At 39.5% G+C, this 20,630-nt stretch overlaps 1 protein-coding gene across 1 annotated transcript in view; it reads left to right on the top strand.

The window, feature by feature from the left end:
- Window positions 1-11,152, top strand: part of LOC132569080 (mucin-3B-like) — a 56,815-nt gene extending 45,663 nt beyond the window's left edge. Inside the window, exons 3-4 of the mRNA XM_060235264.1 lie at window positions 5,152-5,289; window positions 11,108-11,152. Of these exons, the coding sequence (XP_060091247.1) occupies window positions 5,152-5,289; window positions 11,108-11,152 (183 nt within the window). The remainder of the gene's footprint in view (window positions 1-5,151; window positions 5,290-11,107) is intronic.
- Window positions 11,153-20,630: the final 9,478 nt, after the last annotated feature.

Here is a 20,630-nt window from a genome sequence, read left to right as displayed (position 1 = left end):
AAATATAATGCTGAGTAGTATAATGCCATATACTCCACCCTCCAAAGCAGCCTTTTTTTCCAGGAGAACTGGGTTGCTAAGCTCCACATGGCGGTTGGAGATCTCCCAGAATTACAGCTGCTCCACAGATGACAGAGATCGGTTCCCCTGGAGAAATTTGCTGTTTTGCAGATTGTTTCCCATGCTAAGATTGCTTCCCTTCTCAAACCTTGCTCTCCCAATCTGGAGCTGGTAACCCTAACTGGGAACTGATCTCTATAGCTGAAGATCGGTTGTGATTCCAAGAGATCTCCAGGCCCTACCTGGAGGTTACAAATCAAAATTACATTGCTCCAGGCACAAGAAGAAACAATCTACTAATAGCTAATCATTTGTTTACAAATATACAATGTACAAATCCACATATAAAGTATGAACTGTGGTGGTTTGATCCAGTATACCATTTCAAATCTTCCTTAGGTCCAAGGATGAAAAGATTGAACCCAAAGAACTTATAGTCCTGTTTGTTGCTATCACCTTGAAGTGGGACCAAGCCGGCCTCCAAAGAGTTTACAGTCTTAATAACAAGAACTTATGTTTATGTGGGAATCACCACAAATATTCACCAGTAGCCAAAGCCTACAATAATTCTCCACAGAGGTTGTTGTCTTTAATGACAGAGTTAATCTATAAAATAGCATTGGTGCCCATGGGTGTGACCCGTGGGTGTTGTAGCATCTAGTCAGGGTCAGTTAAGGGTTCTGCTGATAGAGGCAGACCCCCATGCCACACCCTCCCCCAGCTCCTATTTGGTTTGGTTTTTTGTGTGCGCACCACAATGACTCCTTGGAAGCCTCCAAAGAGCGTAGTTTTTAAAAGGCGACTGGCCGCTTTCAACCTGAAGGTAGCCAGCTGCCTTTAAAACACAGCACTGTTCGGAGAGTGCAGTGTTTAAAGGCGCGCGGCCGCTTTTGGGTTGAAAGTGGTCGAGCAGCGCCTTCATGGAAAGGCACCCCTCGGCCGCTTTCAACCCGAAAGTGGCCGGGCGCTGCTGAGAAACTACGCTCTTTCCAAGGAAGCCTCCAAAGAGTGTAGGGGAGTAAGGGGGAGCCTCGTATCATCCCCAGACGGGGTAGTGCTCAAGGCCACCACCTACCCTGCCTACTTCCCATGCACCAGCCCTGCATCTAGTTTGTCCACCACAGTCTGGCAAAAAGTAAACATTTTCAAAGGTCCTTCCCACATAGTCACTGTTTTCATTTCAAAGGAGCTAGAGGCTTGACATTCTTTAAAGACAGCTGGGAGCTATTTGCTCCTAGCAATAGATAGCTATAGCATTATTGCACTGTAGTGATCTGGCATTTACTGGTTTTTAAAATCCCCCCAAAAGCCTTCTGGTGTGGAAGGGGGAGGAGAATGGTGGTCATAGGAACTGAGGTAAGGAAAATCACACCAACATGGGTGGAACCTACAAAAATGTGCACCATTCCATACACATGGTGTCCAAGGTGCTTTGATGGTGATCTTTCAAAAAAAAAAATTATATCAAAACAAGTCCACAGAAAACTGAGGGGTACCACAGAAGGAGGATGAATAGTTGACAATGTCATATGGAAGCCAGTTGGATCCAGTCAATTTTGTGAACACAGCACATGTTGTTCTAAGGAAAAGTGAATTTTCAAAACTGTAGAAAAGTAATAATGCTGGAGATTACACTTGATTCAGGAAGCATATTTTTGAATTCAGAACATTTAAAGTTTTTGTGAGATATTTTCAGACCTGTGTAATCAAGCACCTGCATTATTTATAACATTTGTATTTTTTGTTTGTAGCCATACCTGATTTCTACATTCATCTTGAGAAGGTAACCAGCCAAGTAATAGAATTCAGCTGGAATCTTCAGAATGGCAGAAAACATGGCCTTTATACAGTGACTCTAATGGCAGATAACAGAATTATCAATGAAACAATCACAGACCACACAAGAATGGTATTTCAAAACCTTTCTCCAGGTTGTCAGTACAAGATAACTGTGGTGGTGAGGAGCTGTGCCAAGATCTACACTTCAGTTACTCTTTGGACAGGTATCATCTTAATAATCTAGCTATGTACACCTTTTTATATTAATGTATACCAAATAATACATTGATAAATTTACTACATCCTAACGAGAATTTACATTGGTGACCAAGATGTATTGCCAAAAATAAAATAGGCAAAAGATCTTTAAAAATACTGTATAGGTGGTACTTCACATCCATTAAACTTGTGCATATCAACCCAATTCTATCTCCTGCATGTTGGAAGCATTGTGGGAAATGGGGCTCTTACTTATACAATTGGTGGACTTGTGAAAAAGTGAATATATTTTGGAAGGAAATATTATCTCAAATTAAAATGATAACTGGTTATATTATACTTGGGGATCCAACACCTAAATCTATTGGGAGAAAGTTTGATTCCTGGGATACTAGAGATCTCATACCGACTTTATTAATAGCGACAAAGAATGTATTAGCTACAAACTGGAGGTCTCCTAATATTCTGACATTGCGCCAGTGGTATTTAAAGACTTGGGAATATTTTATACTGGACAGAATTACAGATTGGGTGGAGAGATTTGAGGGTAATCTGTCCTTATATAATGTGATGAATAAATGGTCAGTCTGGACACATATTTTTCTGGTGAATTAAAAACCTCACAAATATCTCAAACATCTAAGACCAAAGATTTGCGTTTGTTTCATTAACTAGTTAGCTTGCTGCAATTTGTTAGTGTAATAAGAATCCATAATGTGTCTTGTATTTTGGTTTGAAAATGATATGAGAGACTGTAACTGTAATTTATTTGGCTGTCTATACAATAAAAGAGTTTTAAAATTGGAGAGGGGGGGACTGTGCATAAATTTTCCTTTTCTGGTGCAACAGAGAATAGAAATGAAGAGGAAGAATCAGTCCATGTTATTAGGGCTGGGCCAGACTTGATCACTAGTCACTTCTTCCCTCATTAGACAGCTTGAATCAAGGAGGAAAATATGGTATTTATCACTTTGTTATGACAAGTTGTTTGACAAACAGTTTATGGTCAGACTTGCAGTTTATGGTCAGAAGTTATTCTAGCTGATTTACAGTTAGTTCAAAAGATCTTGTTACGTACTGAAGATAGTTGACTGAGCTTGAGGCAGGCACTCATTGCAAACCAGAATCCTGATGCCTACATTCTTATTAGCTGTTCTCTTGGAACCGGCCAATCAGGATGCAAGGCATTGCACAAGGAAATACAATGAAGGATCCTGGGGGGAACATGATTGGTGAGAGTGCCTGCCTACTCAGTGTGCTTTACCTTGCTCCAACTTATGTAGTTAGCCAGTGCTTCGTGTTTGTTTGTGACTGTTTCTTCTGAATAAAGCATTCTTGTTGATTAAGAGCTGACTGAACTCACTTCATAATAGATATGAATAGATATGTCCAACATATACTTTGTATAAATAACTTCCCTACCAATCAACAGTAAATGATCCTTTTTAAAAGTATGCATCAAGAACTCATAGCACAATACTGTTTTCATATAATTAATGACTGGAGTCTGAAATTAGATATTAAGGGTAAATGAGGGGATGCCCAGTTGTCAAAGGCTATAACTAGGGTGCCCTGCTGCCCTACTACAATCAGGCAGAGTCGACTGAAATTGAATCCAGCGAAGACAGAGGTCCTGTGTCTAAGTTGCAGTGGCCTGGATAGGGAGATCCCTCTGCCAGCCTTTGATGGGACACCATTAGTGCCAGCTTCAAAGGTCAAGAGCTTAGAGGTGCTCCTGGAGCCTTCGCTGACAATGGAGGCATAGGAAGCAGCCACTGCCAAATCCGCATTTTACCATCTCAGGCGGATAAGGCAGTTGGTTTCATACCTGGAGTGCAGTGACTTGGCAACAGCGATCCATGCAATGGTTACCTCAAGAATAGACTACTGCAATGCCCTCTATATGGGGCTGCCCCTGACTCAAATTTGGAGGCAGCAGCTGGTGCAAAACACGTCAGCCAGGTTGGTAATGGAGCTACCTGTACGGTAGCACATTCAACCTGTGCTGGAAACATTACACTTGCTGCCTGTGGCGTTCTGGATTAGTTTCAAGGTGCTGGTTATAACCTTTAAAGCCCTATATGGTCTGGGACCTGTCTATCTTCGGGACCACCTTTCCCCATACGTACCCCAGAGAGCACTACGTTTGGGGGTCCCAAAATCTCCTTAAGATTGCCGGACCAAAAGAAATTCGATTATCCATCACCAGAGTGTTCTCAGTAATAGCCCCCACTCTGTGGAATGCCCTCCCTGAAAACATCAGGGCCCTGTGTGACCTGCCACAGTTCCACGGGGCCTGTAAGACCGAATTGTTCAAACTTGCTTTCAACGTTTAGGGGGAGGTGGCTGTTCACAGCAACGCAATATCACTGTTATGTATGTGGACTCAACTATATTACACTCATTGAACTGAAAGAACTGAAACCCAAAACGCTGGAATAATAAGAATATCAATGTACATGTTGGATGTAATGATTGTAAAATGTATGGAAATGATTTTATTGTACATTCGGTTTTAAAATTTTATGTTTGTTTTACTTTTTGTGAGCTGCCCTGAGCGCGTTAGGGGAAGGTGGGATATATATTTGATTAAATAAACAAACAAACAAATAAATAAATCAGTTGGCCAGCAGGAGGATTTACCAGGAGAAATAAGAAGGCCTAGGTTATGTAGCTAGTGTTACACACATCATGTCAGCAATATCTGGGGATTTTCTGATATTAGGACAGGATGGCAGAATCCACTTTTACCATAGATTTTTTGCCCAAATACCAGAGCACTGCAGCAATGTCACAGTGTGATGATGTCACTTCCTGTGGAATGCTGGCAACATGGCCTGAGCCCTTCTCTTTCTACTGTTAAGTGCTCCCAATTCCCCCTTATAACCTGAGTCCTATATAACCCCAATCCTAGGTTTTAATCAGGGATTTTTCTACTACGTTACATAATTTCTTCATGTTTGACATTGTGTTTAAGGACCTTAGAGTAAGCAATTAATAGGGATTTATTTTTTGTCTTTGTACAGGAAACATGGTACTGTTTTATAAATAGTTACATGAGGTGAGTAACTAAATTTTTCTTGTCCATTACAGATGCCATTTTTCTTGTCTGTTACAGATGCCATAGCGTTTAATGGAACAACCAGGATTACAAATGAAGAATACAAACCTCAGTATAGCAACAAATCAAGTCCCGAGTTTCAGAATTTTCAGAAGATGTTTGTCAAAGAGGTATCCTCTACAGCATTTAAAAATTAAATACAATTAGTTTTAAAAAATCAAGCTCTTTGTTTCACTGGAACAGGTTTAATTTTGGACTTTTTTCTTTGAAACCAAAAAGTAAGCTCAAGAGGATTTAAAATGCCTGGTCGTTTTTGCACTCACCTTAATCAGCAGCGACGACCCTCTTCACCGCGCAGGATCTGCGCGGATTTCGCACTAATTGCCGCGGAGCACCCAGAAGAGCCGGAAAGTCCCGGCGCTTTTGCGGCGCAAACGAAAAGCGCCAAAAACCAGTTTCCGTTTGCGCCGCAAAAGCGCCGGGACTTTCCGGCTCTTCTGGGTGCTCTGCGGCAATTAGTGCGAAATCCGCACAGATCCTGCGCGGTGAAGAGGGTCGTTGCTGCTGATTAAGGTGAGTGCGAAAACGACCCCTAACTGGCAGGGTTATGCCAGTATTTTTATACTCTGGTTGCTTCCAGGTGGGTGTTTTGCTGTGCCTTGGTTTTTGTAATGTAAGGTTGTTTTCAGGAGAATGCTCTTGATATTATCTTTTATTTGCCCTGATTCTGTGTTTGCTGTGGATGAAGGCAATTGGTTAGACCTGTGAATAGCAGCAAATCAGCATACAGCATAATGAAAGAATTCACATACAGATGGAAAAAATGAATATTAGCCTGTGTAGTGAGATAAAAACCAATGTCCCTGTTAAGCCCCAGGAGTTCCATTGTCCTGAGTGCTGTAATAACTTGTAACTCAGCAATCTCCTATTCTACTCTGTTTCTGAAATTCTTTTCCAATTGCCTTCATCAAGTCTTAGCTATATTTATTGTTAGAGTTGCCAATCCCCAGGTGGGGGCAGGGGATCCCCCGGTTTGGAGGCCCTCCCCCCCCCTTCAGGATAATCAGAAAGCAGGGAGAGGGGAGGGAAATGTCTGCTGGGAACTCATTCCCTAAGGAGGCTTATTCCCATAGAAAATAATGGAGAATTGATCTGCGGGTATTTGGGGCTCTGGGGGCCCTGTTTTTTGAGGTAGAGGCACCAGATTCTCAGTATAGCATCCAATGGCTCTCCCCAATATACTCCCTAAGGGTGTATATACCAGGGGGTCCAATTCTATGAATCCCCAAAGAAGGTGCCCCTATCCTTCATTATTTCCTATGGAAGGAATGCATTTAAAAAGGTGTGCTGTCCCTTTAAGTGTGATAGCCAGAACTCCCTTGGAGTTCAATTATGCTTGTCACACCCTTGCTCCTGGCTCCACCACAATGTCTCATGACTCCACCCCCAAAGTCCCCAGATATTTCATGAATTGGACTTGGCAACCCTATTTATTGCTTATGCGTCTTGACTCTAACTAGCCCTTCCTGGCAACACCTTCCCCAACCTCTACCTATATGTAATGGTTGGTGACTTCTACTTCAGTGTACCGAAAAAGCGTACACACAAAAGCTTATACAAAGAATATAGGAGTATTATCATCAGTATCAGGAAGCCACATACCATTCAAAATGTTCATATTAGGGCAGCATTTTTCCCATTCCCATTACCTTGGCAACTTTGTTGTCAGTAATTCTCCTGTTCAGAAGAAAGGGAGGCAAAAGAAAAAGGCATGAAGCAAGGAAAGCTGAGACAGCTGGCATGGAGTAGGGCATGTGACCAGTGGAAGAAGATAAGCATCTCTTCAATTCATGGGTCAGGGCTGTAGCACTGAGGACCAGGCTAGTGGGTACCAGGAATCAAGGGAGTATTTCAACATACACCAAAGGAGTGTGCAGAATGGACAAGGAAGGTGCCAAGCTGGGACCTGAGTAGTCCATGCTGACATAGGTGGGGGTAAATACTGTTTTATAATCTGCTCCAACATACAAAAAAGTGTGTGTGTGTATACACACACATACAAACATGCCCCCAAATTTGTTTATTCATTCTATTAAGCACATTCATGGCTTTTTTTGAGCAGGAATGCACAGGAATGTAGTTCAGGCTGGTTTGACATCAGGGGCTGTGGCCTAATATGCAAATATTCCTACTCAGCCTTTTCACAAAAAGTCCTGTGTGAAACAATGGTGGCAAAGGAGGTCTGGCCTAATATGCAAATGAGTTCTTGCTGAGCTTTTTCTACAACCCCCCCTCCCGTGTACATCTATATCCCTCCAAAAGGGCATGTGTGACACCTGTGAACTTTGACAAATGTGCAAAAAGGTTCATCAGGTGCAGGCCTCATTTTGGGCTGGAGTTCACAGGAGCGGAGCTCTGGAACTTCTAAATTTTATTGTGTCCTTTCCCCTCCAATAATTGCTTCTGGGCTCCATTGTTCAAGCCTCCTGTGAGAGTTTTGCTGAACTCTAAGATTTGACAAACTTTCTAATATTTTTCCCTCCAAAAATGGGGAAAATAACCAAAACATATAAAGCAATAGGTGAAAATCTTCATCATGCCACTATGGCTAGATAGGAGAAAGTAATTATGATGGGAGTAAGGTTTTATTATGACAATTATAATTCAAGAAGCATTTTAAGATACATGCTGAGCTGATATTATTTAGTACACCTTCCCGTGATGGCAAGGGTGTGTGGCATATGCAAATGAGATCCGGCACCTCTTTTTCTATAAAATGACCCCTGGTCAGGAGACAGGATTGAACATATTATTGAGATCTTGAATCCTTTAATCTTCATGATAATTTTAGAAGGTAGATTTTTCTCTTTATAAAGGAACATGATAATCTTTTCTTTGGGGATAGAAATCTGAAATAATAAAAAAGAGGTCTCTCAGGAAACAGATCTCTAAAATACGTGTGTATACAGATCAACTAGGCTACTGGAATCAACTGCTGACATAAAATATCTGATTTGGTTTGGTGAGAGCGCAGGATATAAAGTCAACTAAATCAGAGTGGCTGGGGTTTAAAATATCAGATGCTCATTTGTTTCCTTCTATGGAGAAATCAGCCTGTAAAATACCTTGGGGTCTAGATTTAAGAAAATAAAGAATCTTTAGTTGAATTCAATCAGCTTTTTCTTAAAATCAAATAGGGACCATGTTCTTGGAGAACACTGCTTCTGTCTTCAATAGGCAGAACTGCAGGTATTACAATAAATATCCTCCCCCAAGTCCATTAAAAAAAATAATATAATACTGCATTTAACTCTTTGTACTTCTTCACTCTAGGAAAAGCTAATAAGAGATTTTATCTGGCTAGATAAACCTCCTAGAATTGCCATGAAAGTACTTACACAATCAATTAGTAAAGGATGTGACCAAACCTGAAATTATATTATAGAGTAGCTAGATTACCTGATGAATTTTTTTGTAGATAAGGAAACATATTTTAGAATAATTTCTTCTGGATAATTATAGCTTGAAAAATAAAATTTGGTTTCAGCAAAGGAATTTAAATTTAGGTAATCCTATTTTGAGAGTAATATTTATTGAAATATAATGGTTTAAAACAAAAAACGCTCTTTGAATTGTTAATCACTACAATTTATTTAGAGAATCGACTATAAAAATCTGTGTTCTTTTGCATGAAAACATACAAGTGTCTTTAAGTTATCACAATCAATGAAAAAGGGATTTGCAGACAGGCAGACTGGGAAGCAAAAAATGACCCTGGAAATGGCCCCACACCCAGCCCACTTTCCAAATGGAGGGGGAAGCACAGCCAGTGTGTTGGAGTAGGCCAAGTAGGCAGCCGCCTAGGGCTCCACCTGGCCTACGAGGGCGTTGCCAGGTACCCCCTCTCCCCACGCAAAGTGTGTGTGCTCCTTGGAGCCTGCCTTCCCCAACAGAAACCAGGCTCCTTGGAGCACACATGCCGTCCGGCTGCTTTCACATTCTCTGGAGCAAAAGTTAGCCCCAGGGCCAGGGCAGCCAGTTTGATTATGGCGGGAGTGGTTTGTCAACCCCCATGGGGCCCAGGCAGCCAGTTCACCACATCAGTTGCTGCAACAGTCACTGGCTTACCACAGTGGCTGCTACAAAAATTCCATGAATGGGACACAGGCCGTTCCTCCCTTGGGCTAAGAGACCCCAATGGCAGGAAGCAGCTCCTCAGGCCATCAGCCCACTAGGACTTTGCAGATAAGTACTAGTTTAGATGAGTGGGAACAGTTATAAAACTTGGTCTTTTTAGACTTATGTCTACAAGACTAAGATGGAAGTAAAGTGTTTGTTTCTTCATCATTTCACCCTGCATACATTGGATGCCATATATAGAAATGCCGGAGAATGCTGTGGAGGTGTGGATTATCTGGAGTCTTTTGTACATATCTTTGGGCATTGCATGAAAACGTTTTAGGATATTTCAAGTCCCTTTATGAAATGCTAAGCCATGTTTATAGTGCTCAGGAATGACAAAACTATGGAAGGAATCTCTTACATTACTTATGAGCTACTATGTGGCTCCAAGCCTAGTGTATTTGACACCTGGATCAAATCATTTTTTAACACACACCCCTTCCTCTATGCCAAGGGTGGGGAGCGTCCAGCCTGAGGGCCGTTTATGGCCCTCGAGATCATTAAGTCTGGCCCTTGGGGATTGCTGGGCTGAGCCGAGCCACATGAAGAAGAAGAAGATATTGGATTTATATCCCGCCCTCCACTCCGAAGAGTCTCAGAGCGGCTCACAATCTCCTTTACCTTCCTCCCCCACAACAGACACCCTGTGAGGTGGGTGGGGCTGGAGAGGGCTCTCACAGCAGCTGCCCTTTCAAGGACAACCTCTGCCAGGGCTATGGCTGACCCAAGGCCATTCCAGCAGGTGCAAGTGGAGGAGTGGGGAATCAAACCTGGTTCTCCCAGATAAGAGTCCGCTCACTTAACCACTGCACCATGATGACCTCTAAAAAAAAGGTCTGGATCTAGGCATTTGCCTAGGGTGGCAGGCCGGAGGTGTGTGTGCCAAATAAGGCTCTCCCACATTACTTCAAATAGAAAAACAATTATTTGTATTAATTTTGCTAGCCTGAATCATTCTCCGTTGGCGGAGCACTGTTTTTTAAGTTGATAATTCTGTATGGCCTGTGAATGATGTTATAAATATCCAAATGGCCCTTGGCAGAAAAAAGGTTCCCCACCCCTGCTCTAAGCACCCAAGAGACACTGCCTGCTCATGTTTCCTGGAGCCTCTCCCAGCTCCCCTTTTGCTTTCTGACCTGGAAAACTTTGGAGCAGCCATTCCCTGGATCCATCACCCACCAGGAAGGGTTGGGGAGCCTGAAGCCCACCTGACTACCCGAGAGTACTGCGTTGCCTAGGTAAACAAGGTGGGCAAGAAAGAATAGAATTCAAGGAATGAAGGAACTGGGCACAGAAAGGGCAGTGGAAAATGGGAAGCCCATTACCCCTCTGCTTGCATATCCTACCAACAGGTAAGAAGGGGATTTAAGATTCCCTGGATTTGAGAAGGACAAGAGAGACTTTGCTTGTAACAAGATGCAGAGTTTGCCTGGGCTGAGTTTTCAGCTCGGCATCCCACCTTCATTTTTTTTTTTGCATGAATTAGCAGCCTCCCCCTCCTCATGTGCCCCGAAGTCAACCTGTGATTTCTTCCTCACCTCCCCCCTTCCTAAGTCTGACCCACAGTATCATCTGACCCACTCCTTGCACCACTAAAAGAACAAATAACCAGGACTGAAGATCTTCAGGGCTATGGTAGATATCATAAATCCACTCCCAAGCCAGTTTTTACAGAAACTTGTAGGACTGGAACAAAGTTTTAGTCCAGTGGCACCTTTAAGACCAATGAAGTTTAGGACTTCCAGTCTGAGCTGACGGCAGAGCTGCAGCCCTCTAAATAAGGGGGATTTTTTTTCCTTTGTTTAGGGCAGAAAGACCCTTTCGGGGGCCCTGCCCACTAATCTCAGCTAGAGATTAGACAAAGATGATGCCTAAACTCCTTTAGTTGTTGATCTCAGCTGAAATTAGGTGGCTGAAGCCGCCTTTTTTTGAGCTTTGAGATCCGACGTTGGGGGAGCGTCTTCTATCATCTACAAAGGATTAAAAAGCCATTAAATTGACCTAAGCCTGTCGGAACCCAGGCACTTCAAGGACTGATTTATAACTGCAAGATAACTAACTAAGAAGCCGAAGTGAAAGAGCATAAGCTGACAAGGTACCATTATTCAATGTTTCTGCTCCTGAGACTCTTTAAGCCAATCTGAATAGCCTTGAAAATTAAAAATAAATAGAAGTGAAGCGAAATAGAAGGAGATAACTGCCTGCTAAATTTGGACTCTTGGAAACTAAAGACTTAAATAGAATTTGTAAAAGAAGGAAATTGTTGTGCATTCCTGAGGTCTGTGACGCGGGCTCTTCTGTTCAACACTCCACGTTCTTATCTGCAAATTTCAAAAGCTGCGATATTTGAAAGACGGGAACTGAGCAATCTGAACTGGGAAGTAAAACCTACTGGCCAATGAGGTGAAGCCTACAAGGATTACAAAGCTGTTACACTTGAACCAGGAAGGAATTAAAACCAAGATCAAAGAAGGACCTCTCTAAGACTGTGTGTAACCATAGACAAAGAACAATTGCCATTTTAAAAGGGGGGAAAACAGCCAAATTTGTTGAAAATCAATATCTCAGCCCAGGAAGATGGGAGGAAGATGAAATTAGCTTTATTTTAAACAGCATACTCTAAGCTATTGGACTTGGTGTTGAATTTTAATTTGGAGACCTTTTTAGGTTTGGTGAGTTTTTTATGTTAGAAGAGAGAGTAACCCGATCAAGGGCTCATTCTTTTGGCAAGATGCAAATTCAATTTGATGCATTAGAAACCAAGATGATGAAAGGAATGGATAAAATGTTACTGGCCCTTAAAAAAGAACTGAAAAAAGATATTGGTGATCTTAGGAAAGATATTGAGGGCTTTAAAGATGAACTGGGAAACAGAGTCAAACAAGTTGAAGAGAAAGTGGATACACAAGCTTCTACTTTGTTAAAACTTCAAGAAAGGGTTACAATCCATGACTGCAGATTGATGGAAACACAAGTGCGTCTGAGAGGACTACCTGAAAGAGAGGAAACAGATTTAATGGACTACATGGTGAAAATCATTGCTGAATATTTAGAAGAAGATCCTGAAAAATTTAGAAGCATGCTGGACAGTGTCTATAGAGTCAACTCATCATATGCAAAAAACAAAGGCCTACCCTGAGATATCGTTGTGAAACTAAGGTCCAAGGACATAGCAGGAAAAATCATAAATAAAGGCTTTCAAAAAGCTTGGATAATAGAAGGGACCAGAGTTAAAATAATGAAAGAACTACCAAGACAAGTGATTAATGACAGGAAGAAATATAAGAGACTAACAGAGAAATTGCGGGCAGAGGGAACAAGATACAGATGGATACTACCTGAAGGTCCTGGTTTTGAACAGCATGGAAGAAGGATTACAATAAAGAATGAACAAGAGATGTATAGCTTTTTTGAGGAGAATAAAGACTCTGCACCATAATGGAGTACAAATTACTATCTTGGAATATAAATGGACTAAATTCACCACAAAAAAGAAAAACAACATTTCATTGGATTAAAAAACAAAAATGTAATATAATTTGTCTACAGGAAGTTCATATACAACAAAAAGATTGTAAATATTTGAAGAACAGAAATTTGGGATTGGAATTCTTTTCATTGGCAGAACAAAAGAAAAGAGGGGTAGTCTTTTATATTAAAGAACAATTAGAGCCAAAACTGATACTCAAAGATAAAGAAGGAAGATATATTGCAGTAGAAGTGACAATGGAGGCAAAAAACCCCTTGTTACTTGGATTGTACGCGCCTAATGGAGCAAAAGACAAGTTCTTTAAAAACATCAACCGACAGTTGGATGAAATGTCGTACAACCAGATTTTGATGATGGGAGATTTTAATGGGACAATACAAAATAATATTGATAGATCAAGCCAAAAGAAAAAAGACAAAGAAGGAAAATTACCAAATTCTTTTTTTGAGTTAGTTAAACAAGAAAATTTGGAAGATATTTGGAGAAAATTTAATCCTGAAGTAAGAGACTATACCTTCTTCTCAGCAAGACATAATTCTTTTTCTAGAATAGATATGTTATGGGGTTCCAAAAACTTGGGCCTCATGACTAAAAAAGTAGAGATTCTACCAAAGGTTTTTGCAGATCACAACCCAATTTGTTGGACTACAAAATTGCAAAGAAAAACAAGAAGATGGAGAATTAATGAGGACTTACTACAAGATAAAGACATTGTGGCATTTTTAGAGAAGGAATCTGCAGCGTTTTTCCAAATAAATGAAACTGAGGATGTAGAATTTCAAACAGTTTGGGACACTTACAAAGCAGTAATGAGAGGAATACTAATTACATTGAATAATAAGGATAAGAAGGCCAAAAAAGAATGGTTGCTAGCTTTACAAAATGAAATAAATAAAAAAGAGGGGGAATTGAAAAAAAGACCAGGAAAAAAGAAGTTAATAAAAGAAATTACAATATTACAATCTCAAGTAAGACATTTGCTGAATAAAGAATTAGAATGGAATTTAAAAAGTTTACAACAGAAATTGTTTGAGGGTGCGAATAAACCTGGGAAGTACCTAGCCTGGCAGTTGAAAAAAAAGAAAGAAAATAAAATCATCAATAAAATTATGGTGAATGGGAAAGAAATAGTAGATCAAGACGGAATCAAAAGAGAATTTTTTAAATATTATGCAAAATTATTCAAAGGCGTGACAAATAGAAAAGAAAAAATGGAAGAGTATTTACGAAATATCCAAATAGCGCCCCTGACTGAGTACATGAAAAAGATTTTAAATGATCCAATTGAAAAGATCAAAAATTGAAGCAGCAATAAAAGCAATGAAAGAAGGTAAGGCTCCTGGGCCAGATGGATTTACATCCAAATTTTATAAAACCCTCAAAGATGAGATAACACCCAAACTGCAGAAACTGATCAATATAATAAGAGAAAAAGGGATAATTCCAAATACATGGAAAGAAGCTGTAATTTCGTTGATCCCCAAAGAAGATAAAGATGTCACAAATGTAAAGAATCATAGACCAATTTCATTATTAAATAACGACTACAAGATCTACACAAGAATTCTGGCAGAACGATTGAAGCAATATCTGATAAACTTTATAAAAAAAGATCAAGCTGGATTTCTTCCTAAAAGGCAAATAAGAGACAATGTAAGAGCTGTCATCAATGTTGTGGAATATTATGAAAAGCATCCAGAAAAAGAAGCGGCTTTATTTTTTGTAGATGCGGAAAAAGCCTTTGACAATTTGAACTGGGACTTTATGTTTGCAGTAATGGAAAAAATTAATTTAGGGGAACATTTTATAAGAATGACGAAAGCAATATATACAGAACAGCAAGCAAAATTGTGCGTAAATGCAGACCTTACAAGAGAATTGATGGTAAGCAAAGGCACAAGACAAGGATGTCCATTATCACCATTGTTGTTTATAATGACTCTTGAAATTTTATGACAACAAGTGCAAAACGACAAAGAAATAGAAGGATTAAAAATTAACGGATTCTCTTATAAATATAAAGCTTTTGCAGATGACATTGTGTTTATTATAGAGAATCCGATTCAAGTAACACCGTTGCTCTTAACCAAGATAACAGAATATGGAGAGATTGCAGGACTATATATAAATGCAGAGAAGTCGATGTTTTTATGTAAAAATATGCAACCAAATAGACAGAATGAACTGCAGGCACTGACGGGGTGTAAAGTTACTTCTAAAGTAAAATATCTTGGCGTAGAAATAACCATGAAGAACATAGATTTATTTAAAAATAATTATGAAAAGCTTTGGTGCAAGATGGACAAAGATTTGATAAAATGGAACAGACTTAATTTGTCTTTATTGGGCAGAATTGCTGCAGTTAAGATGAATATTTTGCCAAGAATAATGTATCTGTTTCAAACTATCCCAATTGTGAAAGATAGCAAACAATTCAATAAGTGGCAAAAGAAGCTCTCTGACTTTGTATGGGCCGGGAAGAAACCAAGGATTAAGATGAAAATTTTAACAGATGCAAAAGAAAGAGGAGGCTTTCAGCTCCCGGACTTAAGATTATACCATGATGCTGTTTGCTTGACGTGGATCAAGGATTGGATAATGCTGTTGGATAAAAAACCCTTAAGATTGGAAGCTCATGGGAATAAATTCGGCTGGCACGCGTATTTGTATTATGGGAAACACAAGATGGATGGTTTTTTTCTCATCACTATATTAGAAACACTTTATTAAATACTTGGATAAAATATAAGAAATATGGTGATGAGAGGAAGACGCTTTGGATAGTGCCAGCAGAAGTAATAAAAATAACAGCTGAATCTGAGGAAGAAAGAGTGATGTCGTACAATCAATTGTTAAAGATTCAAGGTGGGAAAGTTGAATTAAAGTCAGCAGAAGAGCTAAATAATAAATATGACTGGTTCCAAATGCAACAAATAAAAAGTCTGATGGAAAATGATATGAAATCTGATGGAATTAGACGTGAGCAAACAGAATTGGAAAAGGTTTTGCTTGGAGACAATGAAAAATTAATATCAAAAGTATATAAATTATTATTGAAATGGTCTACAGAAGAGGAAGTAGTAAAACCTCAAATGGTTAAATGGGCAATCAATATAAACAGAGAAATCCAAATGGATATTTGGGAGTACCTTTGGAAGAACTCGATGAAGATATCAACATGTCAGAATATCAAGGAGAACTGTTTTAAAATGATGTATAGGTGGTATATGACTCCGAAGAAACGGCAAAGATGAGTAAAAAGATGTCAGACAGATGTTGGAAATGTAAGCACCATGAAGGTTCTTTTTTTCATATGTGGTGGACCTGTGAAAAAGCAAAAAACTTTTGGCGGATGATACAACAAGAAATTTCTAAAATTTTGGGTTATGACTTCAAGAAAGTGGCAGAGACTTTTCTGCTAGGGTTACAAATAGAAAAATTTCCAAAAGAAGATAGGACTCTAATTTGGTATCTGCTCTCAGCTGCTAGGACATTGTATGCGCAGCTGTGGAAACAAGAAAAAATACCAGAGAAATGGGACTGGATTGTGAAAGTTTTATTGTGGAGCGAGGTGGATAAATTAACAAGAACTTTGAGAGACTATGATCTGGAAGTGTTTAAAAAGGAGTGGAAGAAATTTAAAAAATATATAGAGTTAGAATGGAACGTAAAAAGACATTGGACAATTTTTTAATATGAATGAGAAGAAAAAGACTGTGTGTTTTGATGGGTTTGGGATACCTTTATATTTGGATTTAAATATATAACTTCGGGGTAAGTCTAATAACGGAGGGAGGAGGGATTGAAAGTATCATATGGGTTAGGGATAGAAAAGATATAACTAAGCATCGTAACCGTACGTTATTAATAAATTGTTAAAATACAGCATTGGAGGGAGGGGGGATTGAAATGTCATACGGATTAATATTGAGATAATTAAGAAATAACTAAGTTGTGTAACCATATGATATCAATAAATTGTTAAAACCCTAAGACCAATGAAGTTTAATTCTGGGTATAAGCTTTAATGCATGTGCACACTTAGTCAGAAGGATTGGTGTGTGTGCATGAAGTGGATCAAGGTTATTGATTGATTTGCAGTCCTTCCTGGGCTGTTTTGGCCAAGCCAATTCAGAACTGACTTTTTTAAAAAAATTGGACACCAACAGTCTTAATTACAAACTCAGAGAGAAATTTCTGCTTGGCCCCAGCACGTGCCAAGAACCCCTTCCATTCCCTCTCCCTCCCCCTCCCTGCCAAGAACCCCCTCCTCTCCCTCTCCCTCCCCCTCCCATTCTCTTGCCTACCTCTCTAGTTTGTTTGGTTAGTGTAAGATGCTGTTGCTCTGACATCAGCATGGGGTCAGTCTGCCAGCAGAGGCAGTTCCTTGGAAAACCATCAGAACTCAATGCTGCAAGAATTGGGCTGGGAGCAAGGAAGGCAGCCAAGTGCAAAACAACCTTCACTTTCAATCCTGACCCACCCTAGCATTCAGTTCCAGAAAGGGGAGGGGGTGCATAGCTGCAGAAAAGATGTAGGATCACGGCTGTGAATTACTGTGCAGCTTCCACCTTGCTTGCCTCCTTTCACTTGCTTGTTTTTTCCTCCTCCTGATGGTGAATAGATTTTTCCCTTCCGTCAGTTCTGAGGTATGACAATGCATCCCCTTATGGCCTGCACCTGGAGCCGGGGCTGGCCCCAGCACTAGACAAACTAGGCGATTGCCTAGGACACTGTCCTTCTGGGGGCACCAGACTGGGCACCCCCACATCTGACTTGGTGATGTTATCAGTGGTGGTGGGGGGCATAAGTTAGCCTTCCTAAGTCTGCCTAGATCAGACTGCTCCTGCTGCCCTGCCCTTGGTACGCCACTGCTACTGTGAATAATACAGAAGTAATACTTATATGCTGATCAGACTTAGGTTATACATGGTTATATTTGAGATCATAGTAACAATGTAGTTCTGTATTTTCTATGATGAATCAAGGAAAATGACAGACTTACATAATAACAATTTATGTTCTTTTTATCTCACTGAATGGTGACATTATTTATATCGTGTTTGTCTTATTGATTTCTGAATTTAAACATTGTTATTTATATCTTACTTATCTCACTGAAATTTTCTATGTTGGATAATTAATACTTAATAAGAGATCAATGTTTTGTATATGCTTAAAATTTTTAAAAAGAGGTGATCCAACATTTATCAAGAGATCACTTCATAAATCAAGAGTACTAAATGCTGATTAAAGGTTCTTTATGGAGAATGAAAGGGAGGGGAGAGAAAATAACCATCTTGCCGTTTTACAGATAAGAAAGCCGTTGTCACCTAAATTAAGAGATTTGGCAGATACTGGAAAATTACATATTACAATCACTGACCTACAAGGCGGCAGTGTGATTGTGGTATTTATCATGAAGATGGTTACAGATCAAAATATAACATTCACTGCTGTGGAAGATGCAGTTATTGAAGCACTAAGGAAAAGCACAGCTCTGAAAGTAGATCCCAATAGTACTTATGTGCAAGGTATGTTTTTTTCTATGATGCCATAGTCAGCTTGTGTGTAGCACAATCAGTTCAGGTATACCAGGGCCACAGTGCATTCTTGGCCTGCCTCATAGTTGACCTGTGGACATGCAGAGCTTTGCAGTACTTCATAACAGAATGCCTGTATTATCTTTTATATTTTATGAAGACAACGATATCAAGACATTTGCTATTTTCTTGGTTTCTGGAACTTCCCCAGCCCTTTATTGTTACTGAGTTTATTTCAGCGGCTTGATTTGTTTTTATTTACTTGTTTTATTTGCTCCAGTACAGTTCCTTCATTTTTGTGTTATCTTTTCTTGTCTGATCTTTAATTAAGGAAATGGTTATATTCTCAAAACAGCAATTATGACTCAGATTCTAGAATACTGTCAAGTATGTGTCAGAAAAGACAATGTCTGGTATACAGAGAAGAGAAGACCCAGAAGGGGTCAGCAAGAAGACAATTAGATAGAATAGTGAGGATAGCACCTTCTCCTGTTAAATGTCATTCCTTGTCTGTCTCCAGATTGCTACGCTTAGGGCAGATTCCCCCTTCTTCTCAGAAGTGCCACACTCAGTCTTCCTCTCTGTCTCAGCTAGAGATGTGGTTAGGAATCTACCTCTGTCTCTCCTTTTTTCCTATCAATTATATTAGCTCCTAAATAAACCTTTATGCATTTTTTAATCAGGTTGTGAACCGTTGCTGTGTTAATTACTCCGCCGACAGTATATTGAAAAAGTTTCATCTGTGTTTGCATACCTTGTATGACATTTGTTTCAGACGGCTGCTGTGTTGGCCTGCAATAGAACAGCTAGATTCAAATCCAATACAAAACATAAAAGAAGCCATATTGCATCAGGCCAATGGCCCATCCAGTCCAACACTCTGTGTCACACAGTGGCCAAAAAAGAGCACCTTAGTGACCAACAAGATCTTCAGGGAATGAGTTTTCAAGAGTCAAAGCTCCCTTCATCACATACAAATCGTATTTGATGGAGCTTGAGTCTTCAAAGCTCATACCCCCAAAATCATGGTGGTCTCTAAGGTGCTACTGGACTCAAATGTACTGGACTGCACTAATTTTAAGATTCTATCAGGGGCACACTTCGTGTGAACAACTGAATGTATCTGACCATGCCATGATGTTACTGTATCTTAGCCAATGATAGGAAGGGGGAGGGAAATTTGCAAATGATTGGTGCCAGGTACACAACAGTTGTTCGGGTTTTTGCCCTACAATATATAGTTATAGTGACTATGTTGATGAAAGCGCTTTGTTTATAAAAATGGCAGAAGTTTTTTTAATATAATAATGTATAATTATTTCTGTGTTTATTTTCTTGCACTAATTGTTATTCCTTCATTTAACTATTATAGTAATTCCTCTTTGCAAGTTGGAAAATGGTTATTGTTCTGAGTATGCTAACTGTCTAACAACTAGAGAAACATCTTCATGTCAATGTAGGCCAGGATTTAAAGATCCAAATCCTATGGTGCTAGGCAAAACATGCAAAGGTAAGAATGCATTTAAAATAAATATTACAATAAATAAAATGCAGACAATGAATAGTGAGGAAACTAGTAACCCTGGCCTTCTTTTTTTAAATGGTAAAGTGATATTAGCTGCCACTACATTTTATCCAGCATTCAGGTTTATTGTAGTCTTAGGGCCTCAATGCTGTACGAGGCTGCTCTACTGCATATAAACAATATGTAAGTACTGATTTCATTGGGAATTCCCTGTGAATATGAATAGACTACATACCTTATGCACTTTGAATATATCTGTAAAAGTTATGATTCCTAAACCCATTTCTGACAGCATTTTTAAATGCTTCAGTAAAGCTGCTCCCCAAACAAATGCCTGGAGGATCTCCATATATACACTATATATAATGTATTATATAACATGTGGTATGTATAATGCTTATGAGAGTAGAAAAGACACTGGAAGATTCACTAAGGGGTTTTTTTTTCAATCAGTGCAATTAGAATACTGGTAGATGGCTGACAGTGAGCTGTAAGGAAGATTATGATCATCACTCTCCTGCCCTTTACACTAGAGAGAGAAATGGCATACCTTATTTATGTATCTATTTATCTAGAATATTTCTGTGTAGTCTCCTCAGAGTCCTGCTTGAGACAGCTTAAAATTAAAATCACAATATATTTAAAAATCATTAAAAACAAGCCATCCACACTATCATGGATCACTAAAATGACCTTTTATCATCTTTTAGACATAGATGAATGTTCTAATAAAAACAATGACTGTTCGAGTTTGGCTTCATGTACCAACAC

The sequence above is a fragment of the Heteronotia binoei genome, chromosome 3, assembly GCF_032191835.1.
Source record: "Heteronotia binoei isolate CCM8104 ecotype False Entrance Well chromosome 3, APGP_CSIRO_Hbin_v1, whole genome shotgun sequence".
In the NCBI taxonomy this organism is placed as follows: domain Eukaryota; kingdom Metazoa; phylum Chordata; class Lepidosauria; order Squamata; family Gekkonidae; genus Heteronotia; species Heteronotia binoei.
The sequence above is the reverse complement of the archived record's forward strand: the minus strand, read 5'-3'. Positions and strand labels throughout refer to the sequence as shown.